The 18,529-nt window shown below is 47.5% G+C and overlaps 1 protein-coding gene across 1 annotated transcript in view; it reads right to left on the bottom strand.

Moving 5' to 3' along the window:
• Nucleotides 1-4,861: 4,861 nt before the first annotated feature.
• Nucleotides 4,862-18,529, bottom strand: part of PLCXD2 (phosphatidylinositol specific phospholipase C X domain containing 2) — a 44,787-nt gene continuing 31,119 nt past the window's right edge. The window contains exon 4 of the mRNA XM_068163099.1: nucleotides 4,862-4,968. Within this exon, the coding sequence (XP_068019200.1) occupies nucleotides 4,872-4,968 (97 nt within the window). The 3' untranslated portion in view covers nucleotides 4,862-4,871. The remainder of the gene's footprint in view (nucleotides 4,969-18,529) is intronic.

The raw sequence follows: 18,529 nt of genomic DNA, 5'->3' as shown, positions 1-18,529 counted from the left end.
TGGATTTCTGCAAGTCTGTCCTCCAGGCTTGGCTAGCAACATGGATTTTTTCAGTTTGATATGGACCAACAATCTCTCATTAATATTGTAACATGTCCAAGCCCAAGCAACTGCAAGCAGAGTCCAGTGGTTGCAAGTAGTCAGTTACAGCAGAGCTATGAATGCTGGCATTTGTGGGATCTGTCTCTCCAAAGGACATCACAGGATGCCAGTGCACTAAAATGAAACCACACTTCAAATCAAAACATTTCACACAGCTTATTCCAGAGCAAGGCAGCAAGTCTTCTGGCTCCAGAGAGTGTCCACAAATGGCTAGTTAGTTAACTGTGGAAGTGCAGTCTAAGAAAGCAAAGCAAGTGAAGAAGCAGCAGGAAATGTCACTTGGTATTTCAGTGACAAGCACCAGTGGTTTTCAGCCCTTCTCATTTACACATTCCAGCCTGACAAGCAGAGTTTAGTGAATACCACAGCTTCTCCATGAAGCTAACAGCTCCAATGGCAGCATAGACTCAAGGGAAAGGTTACTCAACCTCAGAGTGGATTTCCCAGCCTTGTTCTCAACATAGCACACCAGGATTTCTATTAACATTAGAAACCTTTTGGGGCATGCTAGAGAAGACTCTCACAGCCAGTGCCTTTCAAATGGAAGGCCACTATTAGTACTGCTTTCTGTACTTCTGTGGACACACCTGTATCTGTTTCACTTAGGCATGCCACAAAATGCCTTTTTTTGGGGCCAAACTGACACCTGTTTGTCAGTGCAACACAATAGCACAAGGCATCCTCAGCTCTGTGGTACAGCAGGCAGCAGCAGTGGTGATCTTTCCACATCACAGCTCCCACTGGGATGCAGCAGCATCACAACTGTGCCCAAGCAGACAGAGCATCTTACCAGCCGGTGAAGAAAAATGAAGCAAAGGTTCCTGTCACCTTCTCCCCTCATGTAACCAGAAGGGTCCTCAAAATGGGTGAGGCTAACAGGGGGGAAAAAAGTAACCTGCAAACACAGGTTAATCCACAGGCAGCTGAGCTCAGACTTCAGTGCCAACTAGCAGATGTTCAGGTACAGGCAAGATAAGACTCTGAGCAGATCTATGGCACAAGTGGTTACGATCTGCACAAAGCCTGGCACTGGCTCAGTGCTTGTTTCCAAGTGCCTTGTTTTCACCAGGAATTGATTTCCAATCGATGGCAAGATGTCATCCATGTGTCCTCCCCAGCAGCTGCTGTCTGTGTCAAAGGTTTGCATCAGAGCCCTCCTGAGAGAGCTGTGACGCTCCTGTTCATCATACTTAACGTCTCCGTGAGCAAACGGAGAAGGATCATTTCTTCCCTGTCTCACACAGCAGACAGAAGCAGCTCTTGGTCTTTATGCTTGCTCTCCCCCCCCCTCAAGCAAGCTGGAGCAATGAGCCTTTCTTTACAGCCCTCTAATTCAAACACTGGACAAGGCTAATCACATTTCACACTTCATGGTTTAAAATGATCACCATATGGATTAGGGAAGAAACTGTTTCTCACTATATAAGCTACCACACAAGCCCATAGCTCTGTTAATGGCTTCTTTGCTGCGTTCTCAAGGATTAGGTATTTGCCACAACTGGAGAGGAGGATGCTGGACACACACCTTCTCCTTGCCACTTTATTTTGCCAGCTCCCTGTTTTTGAAAGTTGGAAATAGCAGAAAACAAGATGTCAGCTCTGTTGCTGTGAGCTAAGTGTAGGTATCTAACATGCTGTGCTTTCATGCACTGCTAATGACTTGCTAGGAAATTCCCTTGCTGTTGGCTGTCCTTAACAGCTCTGAGATACACACTAGGGTCTCCCTTTCAGGAGCCTTCTCAACACCACGCATTGGGGACCTTCTCAACAATTCCCACAGTGCTGGGGGGGAACATAACCATGGTTTCCAGAGTTGGAATCCTCATTCAAGAGATTCTCTACCTCCAGCTGTGCCAGGCTGAGCAGTAACAACAGCAAAGCTGCCTGAAACAGGGCAGGTGACAAGTAATCATGCCCAGGATCTCCCTGCCAGCCAAGAAGCAAGCAGGACTTGACAGAAATGTTTGGAGGCACGCAGCAGCAGAGATGGAAAAAGGCTTTTGGCCCACTTCAAACAGCTCTGTGCTTCATCTGATCAGTGCTGGAGCAACACAGCTGCTTCCCTTTGGAGACGCTGCCTGACACTGGCTTCACACTCTGCATCTCTGCTCTGACATCTCACCCCCTTCCCCAGCAATTACTGCTCTTGTCATCTCACTTCAGAAGGTCCAGATTCTCTCCAGCCTCGTTGCCCCAGTTGCTGACACACAGGCTCCTTCAGCCCTCGTTCCCAGGGCTGGAGCTGGTGCTCGCTTTAGGAAGGCTGCACACAGATGTCACACAACAGGCACCATCTCCTTGACACCCTGTGCTGCCTGCACAAGGAAGACTTTGCTACATAAATCCAACCATGTAATCGATTTTCATGCCAACATTTCTAGGTCACAGCAAGCACTCATGCTCTGGGGAGCCTTTCATAACCAAATGACTTCAGATTGCTCTGCTCTGAATAATCTCCTCTGACAATGGTGGTTGTTTATGCTTGAAGCTCCAGTCAAAACTGGAGCCCCACTGATGCCAGATAAATGGGCAGGTAAACAGAGCCCCTGCTTGAAAGGGCTTGCTGCATAATTTATGTCAACAAGCAGGCAGAGCAACAAAGGAGTCCAAGTTCAGGAACTGGAAGCATGGGGTTGAAGAACAGCAGAAGCAAGCACTGGCCAGAACGTTGCATCACCACACTGAAGGGTCCCCGGTCCCCACCTCCTCACAACACCAATTGATCACAGAAGCACAAGACCGAGCAGACACACAGCCATGCCCCCAGGCAGGATCAGCTGCACCCACTCAGCCCTGACAGAGGTGAGCCACAAGGCTTCAGAAGAGATTTTGCAAGTTCCCAAACACTGTTACTTCTAGCAAGCATTTCCCACAAGCACGCTGAAAGAGTAGAGCCTGTCCTACTATGGCTGGAGCTATCTGGCTGCTTCTCTCAGCCCCAAATGGAGAGGTGACAAAGTGGTGGTAGCAGGTGCACTGAGCCATCAGCCAAAGATGCCAAAGAGGTAGCAGGGATAGGAATGGACCGACTACACACACGGCTGCTTGCTTTTTATTGGCTTTCATTGCTTCCATTTGATTTTTAATTGCTTTTTTACAAAGCCTGGTGGTATCTCTACCTCACTTCAAACACTGCCTGTGCTCCTCTCTTACTACACAGGAACTCATAGTTCTACTAGAAGCAGTTCCAGTGGCACTGAGGGCTGAGGATGCCCAAGGGGAGATAGCAGCCTCCCACAGTGGCTTCCCCTCCATGGGTTCTCTGGTGCCCTTGGAGCTCTCTCTAGGGGATGGCAATGGCTTCTCCACCCTTTCAGTTTGCCTCCACAAACCTTGGCAGAACTTAGTTACATTGGGTACCTTCCTCCCTCTGCCACACTTACCTGAAGTTGGACAAGAGATGCCAAGAGTTTCCATCAGAAAGACACACAGACACCAAAGCAGGTGTGATCAGACAGCTCTGCATCCTTAGGAGCCATGGGGGGGTTGCTGGGGTTTGTGCTGTGTTTTGTTTCACTTGCACTGACACTCTTTACTGCTGCCAGTGGAGCCTTTTAGATTCAGTGCTATCTGACTCTTTCGTGCAACCCTTCCCTTTTCTAGGTACAATGTGAGAATCCCTGCTTGGTTTGCATCACTTAGCAATGCCACAACATGTTTAAAAATAACTGGGTACTAAACTGCTTCGTTTCAGATGAAGGCTTGTAAGCCATTCCTCCCTTTTTAGACTTAAACCCAAACCTCAGATCTGAGCAGCTCTAAGTCACACTTACAAAAAGCTGGTACATGTGAAATATGCAACACTGGCTGCAAGTGGCTGCAGACTGGTGCCAGTGTAGAATATTTATGCAAGATAAGAATAGACAGAAAGAAATAGTTCTTAAACTCCACCAAAGAATGTGCCCTTTCCCAGGCCCCATGTTTTGCTTAACCCTCCGTCCATAACCATTTTCCCATCTGCTGTAGGCCTCACTGCCAGGGAGAGAGAGCCTCCAGCAAGCTATGCTGGTCAGGCATTCCTCCAATCCACTCCAGCTTTCCATCTCATGCTTCATTTCCTCATCAAAAATGTATTTTGGAACTTCTGGCCTCATGGTTCTTCCACCTGACCCTGGTATCCTCCCAGACCACTAGGGCATAAGAAAACCCACCAACACTCCAGCCTATGTTTCCAAAGACAACAAGGATGTAAGCAAAAACAAAAGGGGTGCTCATAAAAGTGATTAATATTAAAGTAAGTTCCCTCCTGTTGCATAAACCTGTTAAAGAGTCCTGCTCACACTCCTCTCTTCCTCAGCAAGACCTCTCACAACTGCTTGCATTGCCACCCCAAGGTACAGCTGCAGAGAAGCCTCTGCTCCCCCTGCTTCCAGCAGAAGGACAGTGCAAAGCCCAGAAGAGGTCCACCCAGCGTGAGCTGCACTATGAGGTCTGCAGCAGGTGCCTTGCAGTAGCACTAATATAATCATCAACCTGTTCTAAGTGTCCTTATCCACAGAAGGGCAGAGAAGGCAGGTCAGGGATTTGCAGGGTGTCCTGCAGGGGATGTTTCAGTGTTTACAGACACTTCCTTCCCTCTTTTGTGACTACCACATCCATCAGCCCTGCAAGACACTGCAGAGCAGGCAGATCCACCAGCTAGCAATGGTAGAGGAGGGGCCCTGGACACCTAGACATCAGCACTGTGACACAGACAAAAAGCTGCTCCTGACTCTCTGACCACCAACACAAACAGAGGTTTTGAGTCTGCACAGCTTACCTAAGGTGCTTCAGTGTTGCTTTTGTCTTAGGAGCCTAAACCAATGCAAGCTCGGGGGTGCTGAGTGATGTTGAGCTGATTGTGACTCTTCTGTCTGCTCCTTCTTCCTGCATGGCACAAAAAGCTCTTGGTGAGGCACTGTGACTGGAGAGGGGGATGCCATTTGAAGTGTTACCAGTTAACAGCCTCAATGAAATCACTGAAAGAAAGACCAGTGGCAGTTAGGCAGATATTGAATTCAGTACTTGGCTGTAGGTAAGCCAGTCAGGAATTCATTTCTGTGTTCAAAACCCCCTTTCTGATATTTAAGAACAGGCCAGGCTTAACAAGAATGGGAGGCTGGAAAAATCCTAGTTTAAATTAAGGCAAATAAAAATCTTTTTGAAGCAAATTGCTGATTTCAGAAAAGACAACCATTGTCTTCAGCCTTTTCCTCACTTTAAATGCAGTTCAACATACCAGATACAACTTGGATTAAGCACGGTCTCTAACAAAGCCAGATGAACCATAACACCTTCCTAAGATATGACTGATTAGGTGTAGAGGTCTCATTTCAAATTGAGATATCCCAATCTTAGCCAGCTGAAGTCAGAGGAAATTAATCACTTCATTCCCCCCCAACCATTCCTCCTTCCTCAGGATCTGTGGTTTCATAGGAAGTATTTTAACTTTTGATAAAGCTCTAGCCTACACCAACCCTTTTCATCCAAACTTTCCCAAGCATCTCAAGCTGCAATGCCAGAAAACCCTTCCATTTGAGAAGGGCCTCCCCCATGGCCATTAGCAATTCCTCTCCCAGCAGATACCTGTGTGTGTTGGGATCTGGCAGCACTGCAGTTTCACCCTGAAGCTGATCTGGCAGACAGCTGTTGTGTTTGCATCAGCACAGCTGCTGTCTGATAATACAAGTCCTACATAACTGCTTGCAAAGAGAAAGCATGCTTCCCTTCCTTCTCACTTCAGCACAGATCCAGGCTGGCTGATGAGTGGATTGAGAGCAGCCCCACAGAGGAGGACTTGTGCTGGTTGCTGAGGTGCTTAACATGTTGGCACCATGTTCTGGCAGCCCAAAGAGCCAACTGTGTCCTGGGCTGCATCAAAAGAACTGTGCCCAGGACAAGGGAGGTGACTCTGCCCCTCTGCTCTGCTGAGACCCCATCTGGAGTACTGTGTCCAGTTCTGGAGCCCCCAAGAAGGGCATGGACCCAATGGAGAGGATCCAGAGAAAAGCCACAAAGATAATCTGAGGGCTGGAGCACCTCTCCTATGAAGACAGGCTGAGGAAGTTTGGGTTCAGCCTGGAAAAGGCTCCAGGGAGACCTTACAGTGGCTTTCTAGTACCTGAAGGGAGCTATAGGACAGCTGGAGAGGGACTTTTTATAAAGGCCTGTGGTGGTGACAGGACAAGAGGCAGTGGTTTTAAACTAGAGAAGGGTGGATTTATACTGGGCATTAGGAAGAAGCACTTTACCATGAGGGTGGTGAGACACTGGAACAAGTTGCCTGGACAAGTCATGAACACATCATTAAGCTGGATGAGGCTTTGAGCAACCTTAGTAAGGGGATGAGGGATTGGTAGAAGGGATTAGAACTCTAACTCATGCTATTCTATGGTTTCTTGAACACTCCCCTCTATTCCCTGATTGACGAATCTAATGCTGACTTAGCCATGGAGTTGTTTCAGATTAACTATCCCAGTTGGAGTTCATATTCCCTTTATTACAGAATAAGGTGGGGGTTTGTACATCACATGAGATCTCATTCCCTAAGGCTTATCCCACTAGTCTCCCACATCAGCTGCTCCTCCCTGTCCTACTCAGAACCATCCAGGGAGCAAGTGTTGGGTCCCAACTCAGATACTCCCCTTCCAAATGGCATCCTTTGGCTGGTGCAGCCAACCATTCTTAGCTGTGGCAGGTTGCCTCCAGTTGTCTCAGGGGATGGAGTTATGCCCATCCATCCCAGAAGACAGAAGGGTAGACGAGGGTATAAACAATGACTACCTTGTAATTAGCAATGCAACTGCACAGGGAATGCTGCTTTGAGGAGGCTACAGGGCTGCTCCCTCGAACCCTGTGTCTGAGGAGCTCAGGTGCCCAGCCCTAATGCTCTGCATGCACTGGTACCTTCAGACTGACAGTAAGGAAGCCTCAGTGTTATCCATCATTCAGGCAAGTTTCAGCTTTGCACAGACACCTTCAACCACTCACCCCTGAAACAAGACATCAAAGGCAGCTTCTCAGCACAGATGGATGCTGAACGGGAGGCACATTCCATCCCATCAAGATTGAAGCCACCCCTAATTAACTTATCACAGCCCAGGAGAGCCCTCTGGTCTGCTAGTGCCTCCTCCAAACAGGCAGGCAGTGGGAGTGGGTTAGCTGGTATGCAGCAGGCATTCCAGGCATGAATCCCAGCCTTGTCCCGAGGTACCTCAGAACGTGGGCACAGCCAGCCGGCGCAGAGAGAGCCTGGCAAGCCATCGGCATGCTGTGAGAGCGGGGGTGGTGCTCAGAGTCACAACAGAGGCAGCATGAGCAGTGATAACATGAGTATGGCACAAATCTGATAACCACCTCGCTGAGACTCACCCAGGGGCTGCAGGAACAGGTCCAGTTCTGTGGCATGCTTTGCCCAAGCTAGAGGGATAAACTGGCTCCTGCTCAGAGTCCTGAACCTGTGAAGAGCCCCAAGCCTGCTGCATCCCCATCTCTGCAGAGATATCCAGTTCCTTGAGTGTCTGAGTGCAAGAGGAAACAGCCCAGCAACATCTGACAGCTTGTCTCTAGACAGAGTGCAGAACTAGTCCAAATCACCAGCCTTAGGTACCCATCCACAGGGAGTAAACCAGCTACCATTTTAAGAGGACTTGGATTATATTCAGTTCTCAGCCCTTCACTCACCCCTTCTCCAGTGACCTCTGGACTTCAGCAGGCAGACCTCTGGACTCCTGAGCAGGTCACACACTTCAAAGTTACAGCAGTTGTACAGCCAACTGAAATCAGTCCTCAGCAGTCACCTTCTAATCATCAGCTCATCATCACACAACAGCGGTGCAAAACCAGCACCGCTGGCAAAACTCCCTGGGCAAAGTCCCTAGTTCTAGTGTGGAGCCTGAGAAGCCTCAAGTATAACCTGAGATAATTCTGAACCACCTGCAGCTCCAACCGAAGTAATTCGCTCCTACAAACATTCAGGTACAAACCTGGGCACTGAAAAGAAAATGAAATAGAAATTGGTGGCGTGTGATGGGGTAGCCTTGGACATGCAAAGTGGAGCAAAGATGGCTTCTTGGCTTTTTTTTCTGCACCTCATGGCTTTCAAAACCATTTACAAAAGACTGAGGCTGTCATTCACATCACACAACCAACAGAATTTGTAACACTTCACGTGTTCAAAGGTCTGCCAAGACTAAGCCACACCACACTTATGGGGACCAATATTGTCACACACACACAGTATCACCAAGGTTGGAAGAGACCTCAAAGATCATCAAGTCCAACCTGTCACCACAGACCTCATGACTAGACCATGGCACCAAGTGCCACATCCAGTCCCCTCTTGAACACCTCCAGGGATGGTGACTCCACCACCTCCCTAGACAGCACATTCCAATGACCAATGACTCTCTCAGTGAAGAACTTTCTCCTCACCTCCAGCCCAAACTTCCCCTGGCACAGCTTGAGACTGTGTCCTCTTGTTCTGCTGCTGGTTGCCTGTGAGAAGTGACCAACCCCCTCCTGGCTACAACCTCCCTTCAGGTAGTTGTAGAGAGCAATGAGGTCTCCATCTCACCACAGTACAAATACACATAGAAACTATGAAGGCAAGAGTCTTTAACTTTGAAATTCCTCTCTTCTTGGCACGAGAAATCTTTTGAACAGAGAACAAGAACCCCCAGAGCAGCTCTCCAGAAACAATTTTCCTCTTTCATGTAGAATTTTTCTTTTTCAGTAAATTCCTTTTTTTGCAGCACTTCTCTCACAATCAGAATTGTTTGGGTTGGAAAAGACCTCTACGATCATCAAGTCCAACCATCAGCCTAATAGAGCCGTGACCATTAAACCATTTCCCCAAGTGCCATGCTCAAATATTTGATTATATTAGGTTGGTTTCAAAATACTCAACCAGCTCTGCTAATGACATTGGTACAATCCCAGTGGTGACACATGAACACAGGAGGAGACTGTGGTGAGCTTACAGTTACTTTCTCAAGAGCAGATCCCAAGACAGGGATGCAGCCACGATGCAACTGACCACCGCCTGCTTCTGTTCACGATGGGGCCGCACTGACAGGCACCTTGTCACCAGCATGCCTGCAAGCTCTTGTAGCTGCCTTGTTTCCAACATCCCCAAAAAGCATTTGAGATGAGTCACATTTTCATCACCTACATAGGAAACTTCTGAACCAACTGAGCTTGAGACATAATGTCCTGCTAATCAAAGTCTCACTAGGACCTAGCCTCTCAGCCTTTCCTCCATGATTCAGCTGAAATCCCACCTAACAGCAGTTAAGCTCTAAGCAGTTAAGTTTCCTTTCCTGTATTTTGTGAGCAGAGAAATACCTATGAGGATTTTGGCCTGACATTGTTTCTGAGGGGCTAAATCTCTAAGTAGCATGAGGACCTAGCTCCCAAACAGAGAGGGACCTGGGGGTGCTGATTGACAGCTGCCTAAACATGAGCCAGCAGTGTGCCCAGGTGGCCAAGAGGGCCAATGGCATCCTGGCCTGCATCAGGAATAGTGTGGCCAGCAGGAGCAGGGAAGTCATTGTGCCCCTGGACTCTGCACTGCTTAGGCCACACCTTGAGTGCTGTGTCCAGTTCTGGGGCCCTCAGTTTAAGAAGGACATCGAAACACTTGAAGGTGTCCAGAGAAGGGCAACAAGGCTGGGGAGAAGCCTTGAGCACAGCCCTGTGAGGAGAGGCTGAGGGAGCTGGGGTTGCTTAGCCTGGAGAAGAGGAGGCTCCAGGGAGACCTCATTGCTCTCTACAACTACCTGAAGGGTGGTTGTAGCTGGGAAGGGGTTGGTCTCTTCTCCCAGGCAGCCAGCACCAGAACAAGAGGACACAGTCTCAAGCTGTGCCAGGGGAAGTTTAGGCTGGAGGTGAAGAGGAAGTTCGTCACAGAGAGTCATTCGTCATTGGAATGTGCTGCCCAGGGAGGTGGTGGGGCTCTTGGGAACAGGTAAACAAGGTGTGCAGCCAGCATAGGGCTGCTTTTCATCTGCTACTGCTCCTTCCCCAAGAGCTACATTTTACAAGACACACCTCAGCTATATCACTTGGCCATTATCAGATCCCAAGTCAATATTTATTCCAAGAGAGATATGCCTTATTTGGCCATCTTAAGGTTTGTCTCCTTGATTTGTTTCAGATAGAGAATAATTGTTAAATAAAACAAAACCAAAGCAAACCAGGAAAAATACAAAGAACAACGAAGATGACTCTGTCAGCTCACAAAAGCCCCTCAACTCTCATCCCCTTCCTGGCTGGTTTCATTTCCAGTAGCTGTTTCAGGCAAATCTAGCTGTCTTGTACACAAGCTACTCACTGAAAGCCAAGCAAGCTTTGTCACTGTGAACACTGGCACATCCCATCCCTCCATCCCCCTTGACCTTCCAATACAGTCACTGCCAAAGCCCCAAAGCTCAGTGTTGAAGGGCTGCTGCAAGTTTGGCTTTTTAGCTGGAGGGATGCTAGGGAGCTGTAACTGTGCCAGAAAAGAGACTCATTTGTTATTAACACAGTCCATATTTAGCCATGTGTCTCCAAACTAAAAAGCACAGACTTTCATCCTAAACAAAGCCCCATGGCCTCCCAGCCAAGTCCCCCCAGCCCCTGGACTCCATTTTGCATGGCCAAATAAGGCAAACCAAGAATCTGAAAAATGCAGACCTGGCCTGAAATTGCTCATAGCTTTGAGGAGCTGTTTTCCTTCAACAGGATGCTGCAAGGCCTTCCTTTTATTACTTTCCTCTAAATAGCTAACTTCCAAAAGAAGCATTTTAGGTGGGAGCACAGAGAGTAGTTGTGAATGGTGCCTCATCCAGTTGGTGTCTGGTGACCAGTGTCAGCCAGGGATCAGTACTGGGCTCAGTTCTATTCAACACCTTTACCAATGACCTGGATGGTGGGATCGAGTCAACTGTCAGCAATCTTGCAGATGACACCAAGTTGGGAGGCAGTGTGGATCTCCTGGAGGGTAGGAGGATGCTGCAGGGGGACCTGGGCAGCCTGGGTCAATGGTATGAGATTCAACAATAACCCCATGCAGTGCTCCAGACTGGGGTAGGAGTGGCTGGAGAGCAGCCTGGCTGAGAGGGATCTGGGAGTGCTGGTTGGCAGCCAGCTGAACATGAGCCAGCAGTGTGCCCACATGGCATGTAAGGCCAATGGCATCTTGGCCTGTATCAGGAATAGTGTGACCAGCAGGACTGGGGATGTAATTCTGCCCCTGCACATGACACTGGTGAAGCCTCAGCCAAGTACTGTGTGCAGTTCTGGGCCCCTCACTTCAGGAAGGATATTGTGGTGCTGGAACAGGTCCAGAAGAGAGTGACAAGACTGGCAAGGGGGCTGCAGGGAAAGTCATATGAGGAAAGGCTGAGGGAGCTGAGGTTGTTAAACCTGGAGAAGAAGAAACTTAGAGGGGACCTTATCACTCTCTACAACTATCTGAAAGGAAGTTGTAGTGAGATGGGGGTCAGGCTCTTCTCCCAGGCTACTAGTGATAGGACAAGAGGCATGGTACAAAGCTGCACTGGGGGAGGTTTAGGATGGATATTAGGAAGCACTTCCTCACAGAAAGGCTGATTGGGCACTGGGATGGGCTGCCCAGGAAAGTGGTGGAGTCTCCATCACTGGAGGTCTTTAAGAAAAGATTGGATGTGACACAGTTCAGCTGATGTGGTGTTACATCATAGGCTAGACTGGGTGATCTTGGAGGTCTCTTCCAACCTCAATGATTCAGTGATTCTGAGGCCAAGGCTAAGAGCATCAATGGAAAGCTATGCTGAAGGGAAAAATGCTGAAGCTTCACCTGAAATAAAAATGGTGTCATTTGCCAACAGATGCTGAGAAGCCATTCTCCAGCTTGGAGGCAAGCACTCTTCTGAAAGACACACTGGAGACAGTTTTGTAGGCTGTGCAACACAATGAATGTCCCTGAGAATTTGAATTCTAGCCTCTCTCTGAACTTGACAACATTCCTCCTGAAGGAGTAGCCAGAGATATCTGCCTCTGTAATGAGACTAACTATTTGGCATTTTGTGACTGCATGTGAAGTATCTTCTTCGCAAACACTTCCTAAGGAAGAACTCCAACTTGTTTTTCCTCTGTGACCCTTTGACCACAAATACATTACCTCTTCTCCTCCAGAACTTCAAGCTTTCCAACCTGCCATATCTGAGAAGCACAGAGCTGTTTCACAGGAACATAGAGACCAAGATCCCTATTACGAATGTGCCCTGAAACTACAAACATCTGGGACATGGTAAAGCAAGCAGCTTCCTACTGCTTCAGCTGAAGTACTTAAACACTGGAGTTAGCATTATGTACCACGAGTGTAAGAAAACCACCATGGAGACAACGAATACCTGGACCAAACCTTCATTCAAGGGGGTGGAAAAAGCATAAATTCCTCAAGTTGGAAGTGGAAGCAGAAAGTCAGAACTGATTTTTGCTGCTTGATCTAACATTTTGAGCTATGAGAAGTGATTAGGCATTGTGAACACTGTGTGACTGAGAAGCTTCTCTTGGCTTTTCTGAGAAAAGAAGATATGGTCATGAACTGAAGCATTTGATCTCTTTGATCATCATTAGTATAGTCCTGCATAAGGTGGCTTTCATGCCAGCACCTCAGCTGACTCCTAGTTTTTGTGGAAGCACTCTACCATTTGAGCTGTCAGCACGCTGCTTGCTGGCATCATGCAGATACCGAGGAGGTATCCTGTATTCATGCAGAACAAGCTCTTGAAGCTCATCAGGAAAAAGCAGCAGTTGTTCTACTTCCAAAATCCCCAGGTTCTGCAGGAGACTGGGGACTGAAACTGTTAATGTGTTACCTAATCCCTTTAAGTAATATTGTATTAGCAGCACTCAGCCTACTTGCCCCAAATCAAAGGTGAAAGAGCAGCTTTAAAGGTTCCCTTGTCCAGAAAATGGTTCAAAATTAAATTTAGCAAAACAAAAACAATGACTAGAAGTGTGGCAGAAATACCTTTTGCCACACAGCATGCAAGACACCAGGGGATACAGCCAGGTTTATCTGGGATCACTGAGATCAGGCTCCCAAAAACTGCAGTCTTCATCTTACTGTTTTGTCCTTGAAGCCAGGACCATGGCCTAGAGCATAGAACCAAGTAACTATGTTGATGTTATCCAGGTTTCAACTGACAGGAATTATTTTCTCTCAAGTCTTCCAAACTCTTGAGTTTTGGATGTCAGCATAAGAGAAACTGGGAGGTTCTTCCTCTAAAGGCAAATTACATTGCACATCCAGAGTGATTGCCCATTGGAATGGGCTGCCCAGGGAAGTGGCAGAGTCACCATCGCTGGAGGTGTTCAGGAGGAGACTTGATAGGGTGCCTGGTTGCATGGGTTAGTTGGTTGAGTGGTGTTGGATGATAGGTTGGACACGATGATCTTGAAGGTCTCTTCCAACCTGATTTATTCTATTCTGTTCTATCATGTGGACCCACTTGTGTGACTTCCCTTGGTCATGCAAGGATGAAGGTTTTTGGAGCAGGTGGGAATAAGATGAGTTTTCAGAAGCATAGTGGGTGATTATTTAGTTATTTAAATAGTCAAAACTATGACAACAGAAAGGCCTTGCTCTCAACACTGCCCAGTTTTGCAGTCTTCCTTAGCCAAAGCACTCCTCAGATCGAGGAGCCCTGGAACGCACTCTAGGGGAGAATTACTATAATGATGTTAATAAAGCTCTGAGCTTGAATGCCAGTTTGAGAATTGGAGGGCTCAGAGCTAACTTGGCAGATTTCAGCCCTGTTCCACTCAGTGGGGGATTAGTAAAGAGAGACAAATTCCCCCTCATCCCATCCTGCATGATGGAAACATCTTCCTTCTGAACTAAAGCTGGAAAGAAGCATCAGGTCCCAAGAGTCACACAGACTCTCTCCCTGCTTGTGGGAGCTCAGGATCTTGGCCTGTTGCATGCCTACCCAAAAGGGACACAGCATGCCAAACTGGCCAGGACCCAACTCCACTGCCCGTGACCAGGCTTCTGACCTGCCGAGAGCAGAGCTCCATGGGGAGGCCTGCAGGCTCCATCTCTGCCAGCTGGCTCAGGGCCAAGGCAGCTCCCTTTCCAAGCCAAAGCAAGGAAATACTACAGAGGTGCTTCCTGCAGCTTAAAATGAAATGTAAAGCTAGAGAAGCTTCCTCTTGCCTTTTCACAAGGTTTTAAAGCTGAGCAAGGGCCTGTGAAAGCAAGGTCCATCAAATCATCTGGGTAAAATCTGAACACTTGCCTTTAATGTAGTGGAACTCAGAAGCAGACATAAGATTGAGCTCATGATTGTTTATGTTTCAACTCATAGCAAAACAAAGCCAGGATATTTGTGAACTAAAGGCCCCAGAGATGCTGGGAAGCTTTAGGCACAGCCACCTCATTTTAGAGGCATTTATTTCCAGTAATGAGGCTTCACAACACAGCCAACACTTGTTTTCTTATGTAGTCTGAGGATTAAAAACCAAAAACTGCCAAAACACAGACATGAGAGTGCTGTATAGAGACTTGTGAGAGAGGGAGAGGAAAAAAAAATGGAGTGGACTTACCAGATACCACATCAGGCTCCAGGTCCAGGAGAGAGCTGGACAAGGGTTCCAGTAGAAACAGGCTTCACTTGGGCAAGAGGCAGCAGAATTATCTTCCTATAGGTGGTCGCACCTAGAGCCTCACTAGGTATGTACTACCAGCAACCCATGGGGTGACCACAGAAAACTGCCAAGCCAGATTTCTGACATATTTATCATGCTACCACATCTAATCCCCCCAAGAAAGCTACACCAAGATAGAGCAAAAGCAACAACAACAAAACCAACCACCAAAACCCCCAAACTATCCTTCTGCCAGCTTAAATCGATGTAAGTGTGCAGTTCCTATCTGCATGTTCCAGTACAGTGCAGAACAAAACCTGACTATTTTATGCTTACAATCTTCTCTTTAAAACTGATTTTCTTCATCAGGAATAAGGACTGGAGTGAAGACACATTTTAAGCTACACACTCAAAGTTCAGGCCATGCTTATCTGACAGGCTTGGGTAGCAGATTGACAAACCTAAAGACTTCTTCCCTACACTCCATCAGGCTAATGCTCCATGAGCTTGGCCAGGGCCTGTGCCACAGCATCCAAGTACAGGGTTTAAATCACCCAGTTGAAGCAAACAGATGGAGGATTTGGCTTCAGGCACTGTCCAGGCTGAGCTTCAGCTGGCTCTGCTTGAGGAACACCTCCACTCTTTGCTGCTCTCCAGGCTCAGCCTGGCTCAAGGGGCTTGTACTGCTCTCCATTCACATTGGCCTCCTTCATACATGAGTTAGAAGTTTCCAGGAGGTGACCCAGGTAATTTCCACAATGCCTACCCTCTCAGACAACTCAAAGCAACACTTTCACAGAAGTGTTTGAAAGAAAACTATCCCTTCATAGTTTTATATCCATCCTTTACACAGAGGCAATGTGCAGAATCAATCCAGGGAAAAAACTGGCTCTAGCCAAGAGGTATGAAGGATAGGAAAGGAAAAACCAAAAGGAAACTGGGAACACAAAAGAGAAAAATATAACTGCTTTGTTTAGTTTCTGAAAGCATGTCTCTGGAGAAAAGATCTTCAGCTTTGGGAGTGGAACACAGAATCACCAACTCTTTACCTTTGTACCCAAAGATTGCTCTGGGCCAGGGGTTTTCACAACTGAGCTGGTGGGCCTGTGAGGGGAAAACACCACTGTTGTGAGGTTAGGAATTCAAAGCTCTATGGCAAAGGATAACATGGGAAAAAGCTGAGGGCTGAAGGGGTTTGCTGCTCCAAGAAGTTTGGGAAGCAGTGCTGCAGCTCGCAGCCGTGCTGCTGAGCAGCACAAAGTCATGCTTTAGAGTCCGCTGAGCTTTCCAGCTCAGCTGCAGTTACGGACGTGTCAATCTGCTGGCAGAGGAAATCCTCCTTTCATGGTTTCCATCCCCCCTGCTTGTTCCTCCTCCCCAGAAGTTTTCATCCTCTCAGATGAACCAAGCATCAAATGAGTTGCATGTGTAGATATGCTGAAGGTAGGCACCCTGGGGAAGCAGACAGGGGTGGGGAATTTTTCATCATCACCTTTCCTTTTCCCTGCCACTCAGTTGCAGGCTATTCTGACAGAACAAATTAACTCCTTCCAATTCACAGCAACTGGCAAATTAAGAAGTTACTCAAATCAAAGTAAGTATTTTCACATTTGATTGTAAAGATTTTTGCTGGTCACCTGCATCTGTTTCACAAAGACATCTGAAAGGCATTTCATCAGCTGCCGAGCAGTATTTACTCATGAAACTGCTCTAATTGCTTTGGAATGCGCACCCTGGCTGCTGGAACAGCCCTCTCCTGCTGATACACTGAGCAAAGTCATACTGGTTTATAGGACATGCCACTCTTACAAAGCAAATTCATTCTTCATTCTCAAGGTAAACAGAAGGATATGGGGAAAAAAAAGGCAAAAAAAAAGCAGCTAAGCCCTCCAACTATGACTTTTGCACAGCTGCCCTACGTGGTGACAAGAGCATCAAGTCACCTGTGAAATAAATCACCACTATGACTGAAATACAGATCAGTAATCTAGTACTAAGCTTATCAGGCAGCTGAAAATTCCATGGGTGAAAATTTACTCCTGGTGCCCACTACCTCAGCACTTAAGTCAGTATCTAGGATGTAAGGAGTAACATGTCCTGGCCACAAGCAAACTCTGCCATTAGCTCCCAGCCTTGCTCTTTGTAGTTAAGCAGTGGAAGTCTTGGTAGGTCAAAGAATCTCTTCAGTCTTGCCTTAATCTTCAAAACCTGAAGCAGAACTCTGGTCTGTATTACACATGCTCAAGATCTGTAATAGCTACAAAACCAAGATTGGCACTGTCTCCATCTGCCTTCAAGACAAAGCCATCCCAAACACTGAGTCACCATCTAGAATAGAATACAGAACAGGTTGGAAAATACCTTTAGATCATTGAGTCCAACCTATCATCCAACACCATCTAATCAACTAAACCATGGCACTAAGTGCTTCATCCAGGCTGGGTTTAAACACTTCCAGTGATGGTGACTCCACCTCCCTGGGCAGTCCATTCCAATGGCCACGCAGGTACAGAGGTCTGAACAGCATCTGCTCTTTTCTGCATCACAAAAGCTTACTATACTTCACCCAGCAGAACAATTACTACTATAGATGTTGATGTATAAAGCATGGACAATAAAGAACAAGTCATACTGATTCTCCCAGTGCCTGTGTGGAAATGAACCCCTGTAGATCTCTCAGCTCCTATGCCATAAAACAGCCAAGCCAGTCCCACTGACAATGGGACAAACGTTACAAACAGATGCTTGGAGCTGATTTTATGTGAAGTGAAAGTGTCAAAGCTAACAGAGTCCTTGGAAAAAGCAGCTGCAGACAAAACCAGGCCAGATTAAGGACAAACAGCCCCTGGGCCTGGCTGTGACAGTCCTTCAGCACTGAGATGTCCAAGAGAAGATAAGCCCTTGAGCTTGCATGGCAGTGACTTTCTGCACACACATTGGGCTGTGCTCTGCGCAGACACAAGGGCTGGGGCTTTTTAAGAGCATGGTGTTTGCTAAAAGGGCAGGTAGGGGCTCTGCTGGGAACAGCAGCTCTTGGAGAAAGGTGAGGCAGGATTGGAGGCTCTCATCTGAGAGGAGAGCTCTTTTCATTTCTGACTCATCCAAAAAGATAATTTCTTGAGTTTTGTACTTGACATCCCACCCAGGTCTCCCTCACTCTGAGGGCACAGTTTGCAGTTTCTCTCTGCATCTCTTCTTCAGATCTGAGCCATATGGGCAGAGCTCAACCTCCTTGGCAGCTGCAGCACCTTTCCCCTCCTGTCAAAGCCTGCCTGTCCTGCCCAAAGCAGCAGCTATACACTCATCTCCTGGCACCAGGGCAAGGGCAGGTGTCTCCCTATGTCTTGCTTTCACTACCTTCCCTCAGCCATCCCAGTTAACATTTCCTTTTGGGTTTTTCCCTACATCCACTTTTTAATTTGTGTGTTTTAGCCAGGGCTGGTTTCTTTTTCTATTGGAAAGCCTTCTTTGACCTTAAGGCAGCATCAACTTCTCCCCCCTTTTCTCCTATTGTGAAGGGATCTGGCCCTACAGGAGGGAGCTTTGAGGCTGCAGAGGACATCTCTCCACACGACCTTTCTAATCCTTGGCCTCCATTGCTTCAGTCAACACTGCAAGTGCCTCCTAGTATGACACTCACCATTTGTTGCTTAGGAATTAAACATTGACTAAACATGTCATTCTGTATAGGCCATTGAACTGGAAGAATGTTTGGTGAGCTCAGCAGCTAAAGCCTTATTAACCATCTCTGGTGACCTTCTACTTGAGCAAGGCAAAGTCAGCACGGGGGGGAACAACCTCAAACCCTTTCCAAGCTCTTTCTGTAGCA

The sequence above is a fragment of the Melanerpes formicivorus genome, unplaced genomic scaffold (assembly GCF_026170545.1).
Source record: "Melanerpes formicivorus ecotype bairdi unplaced genomic scaffold, bMelFor1.0.p_v2 SCAF_70, whole genome shotgun sequence".
Classification (NCBI taxonomy): Eukaryota; Metazoa; Chordata; class Aves; order Piciformes; family Picidae; genus Melanerpes; species Melanerpes formicivorus.
Note: the sequence above shows the minus strand (reverse complement) of the source record. Positions and strands in the feature narration are given on the sequence as shown.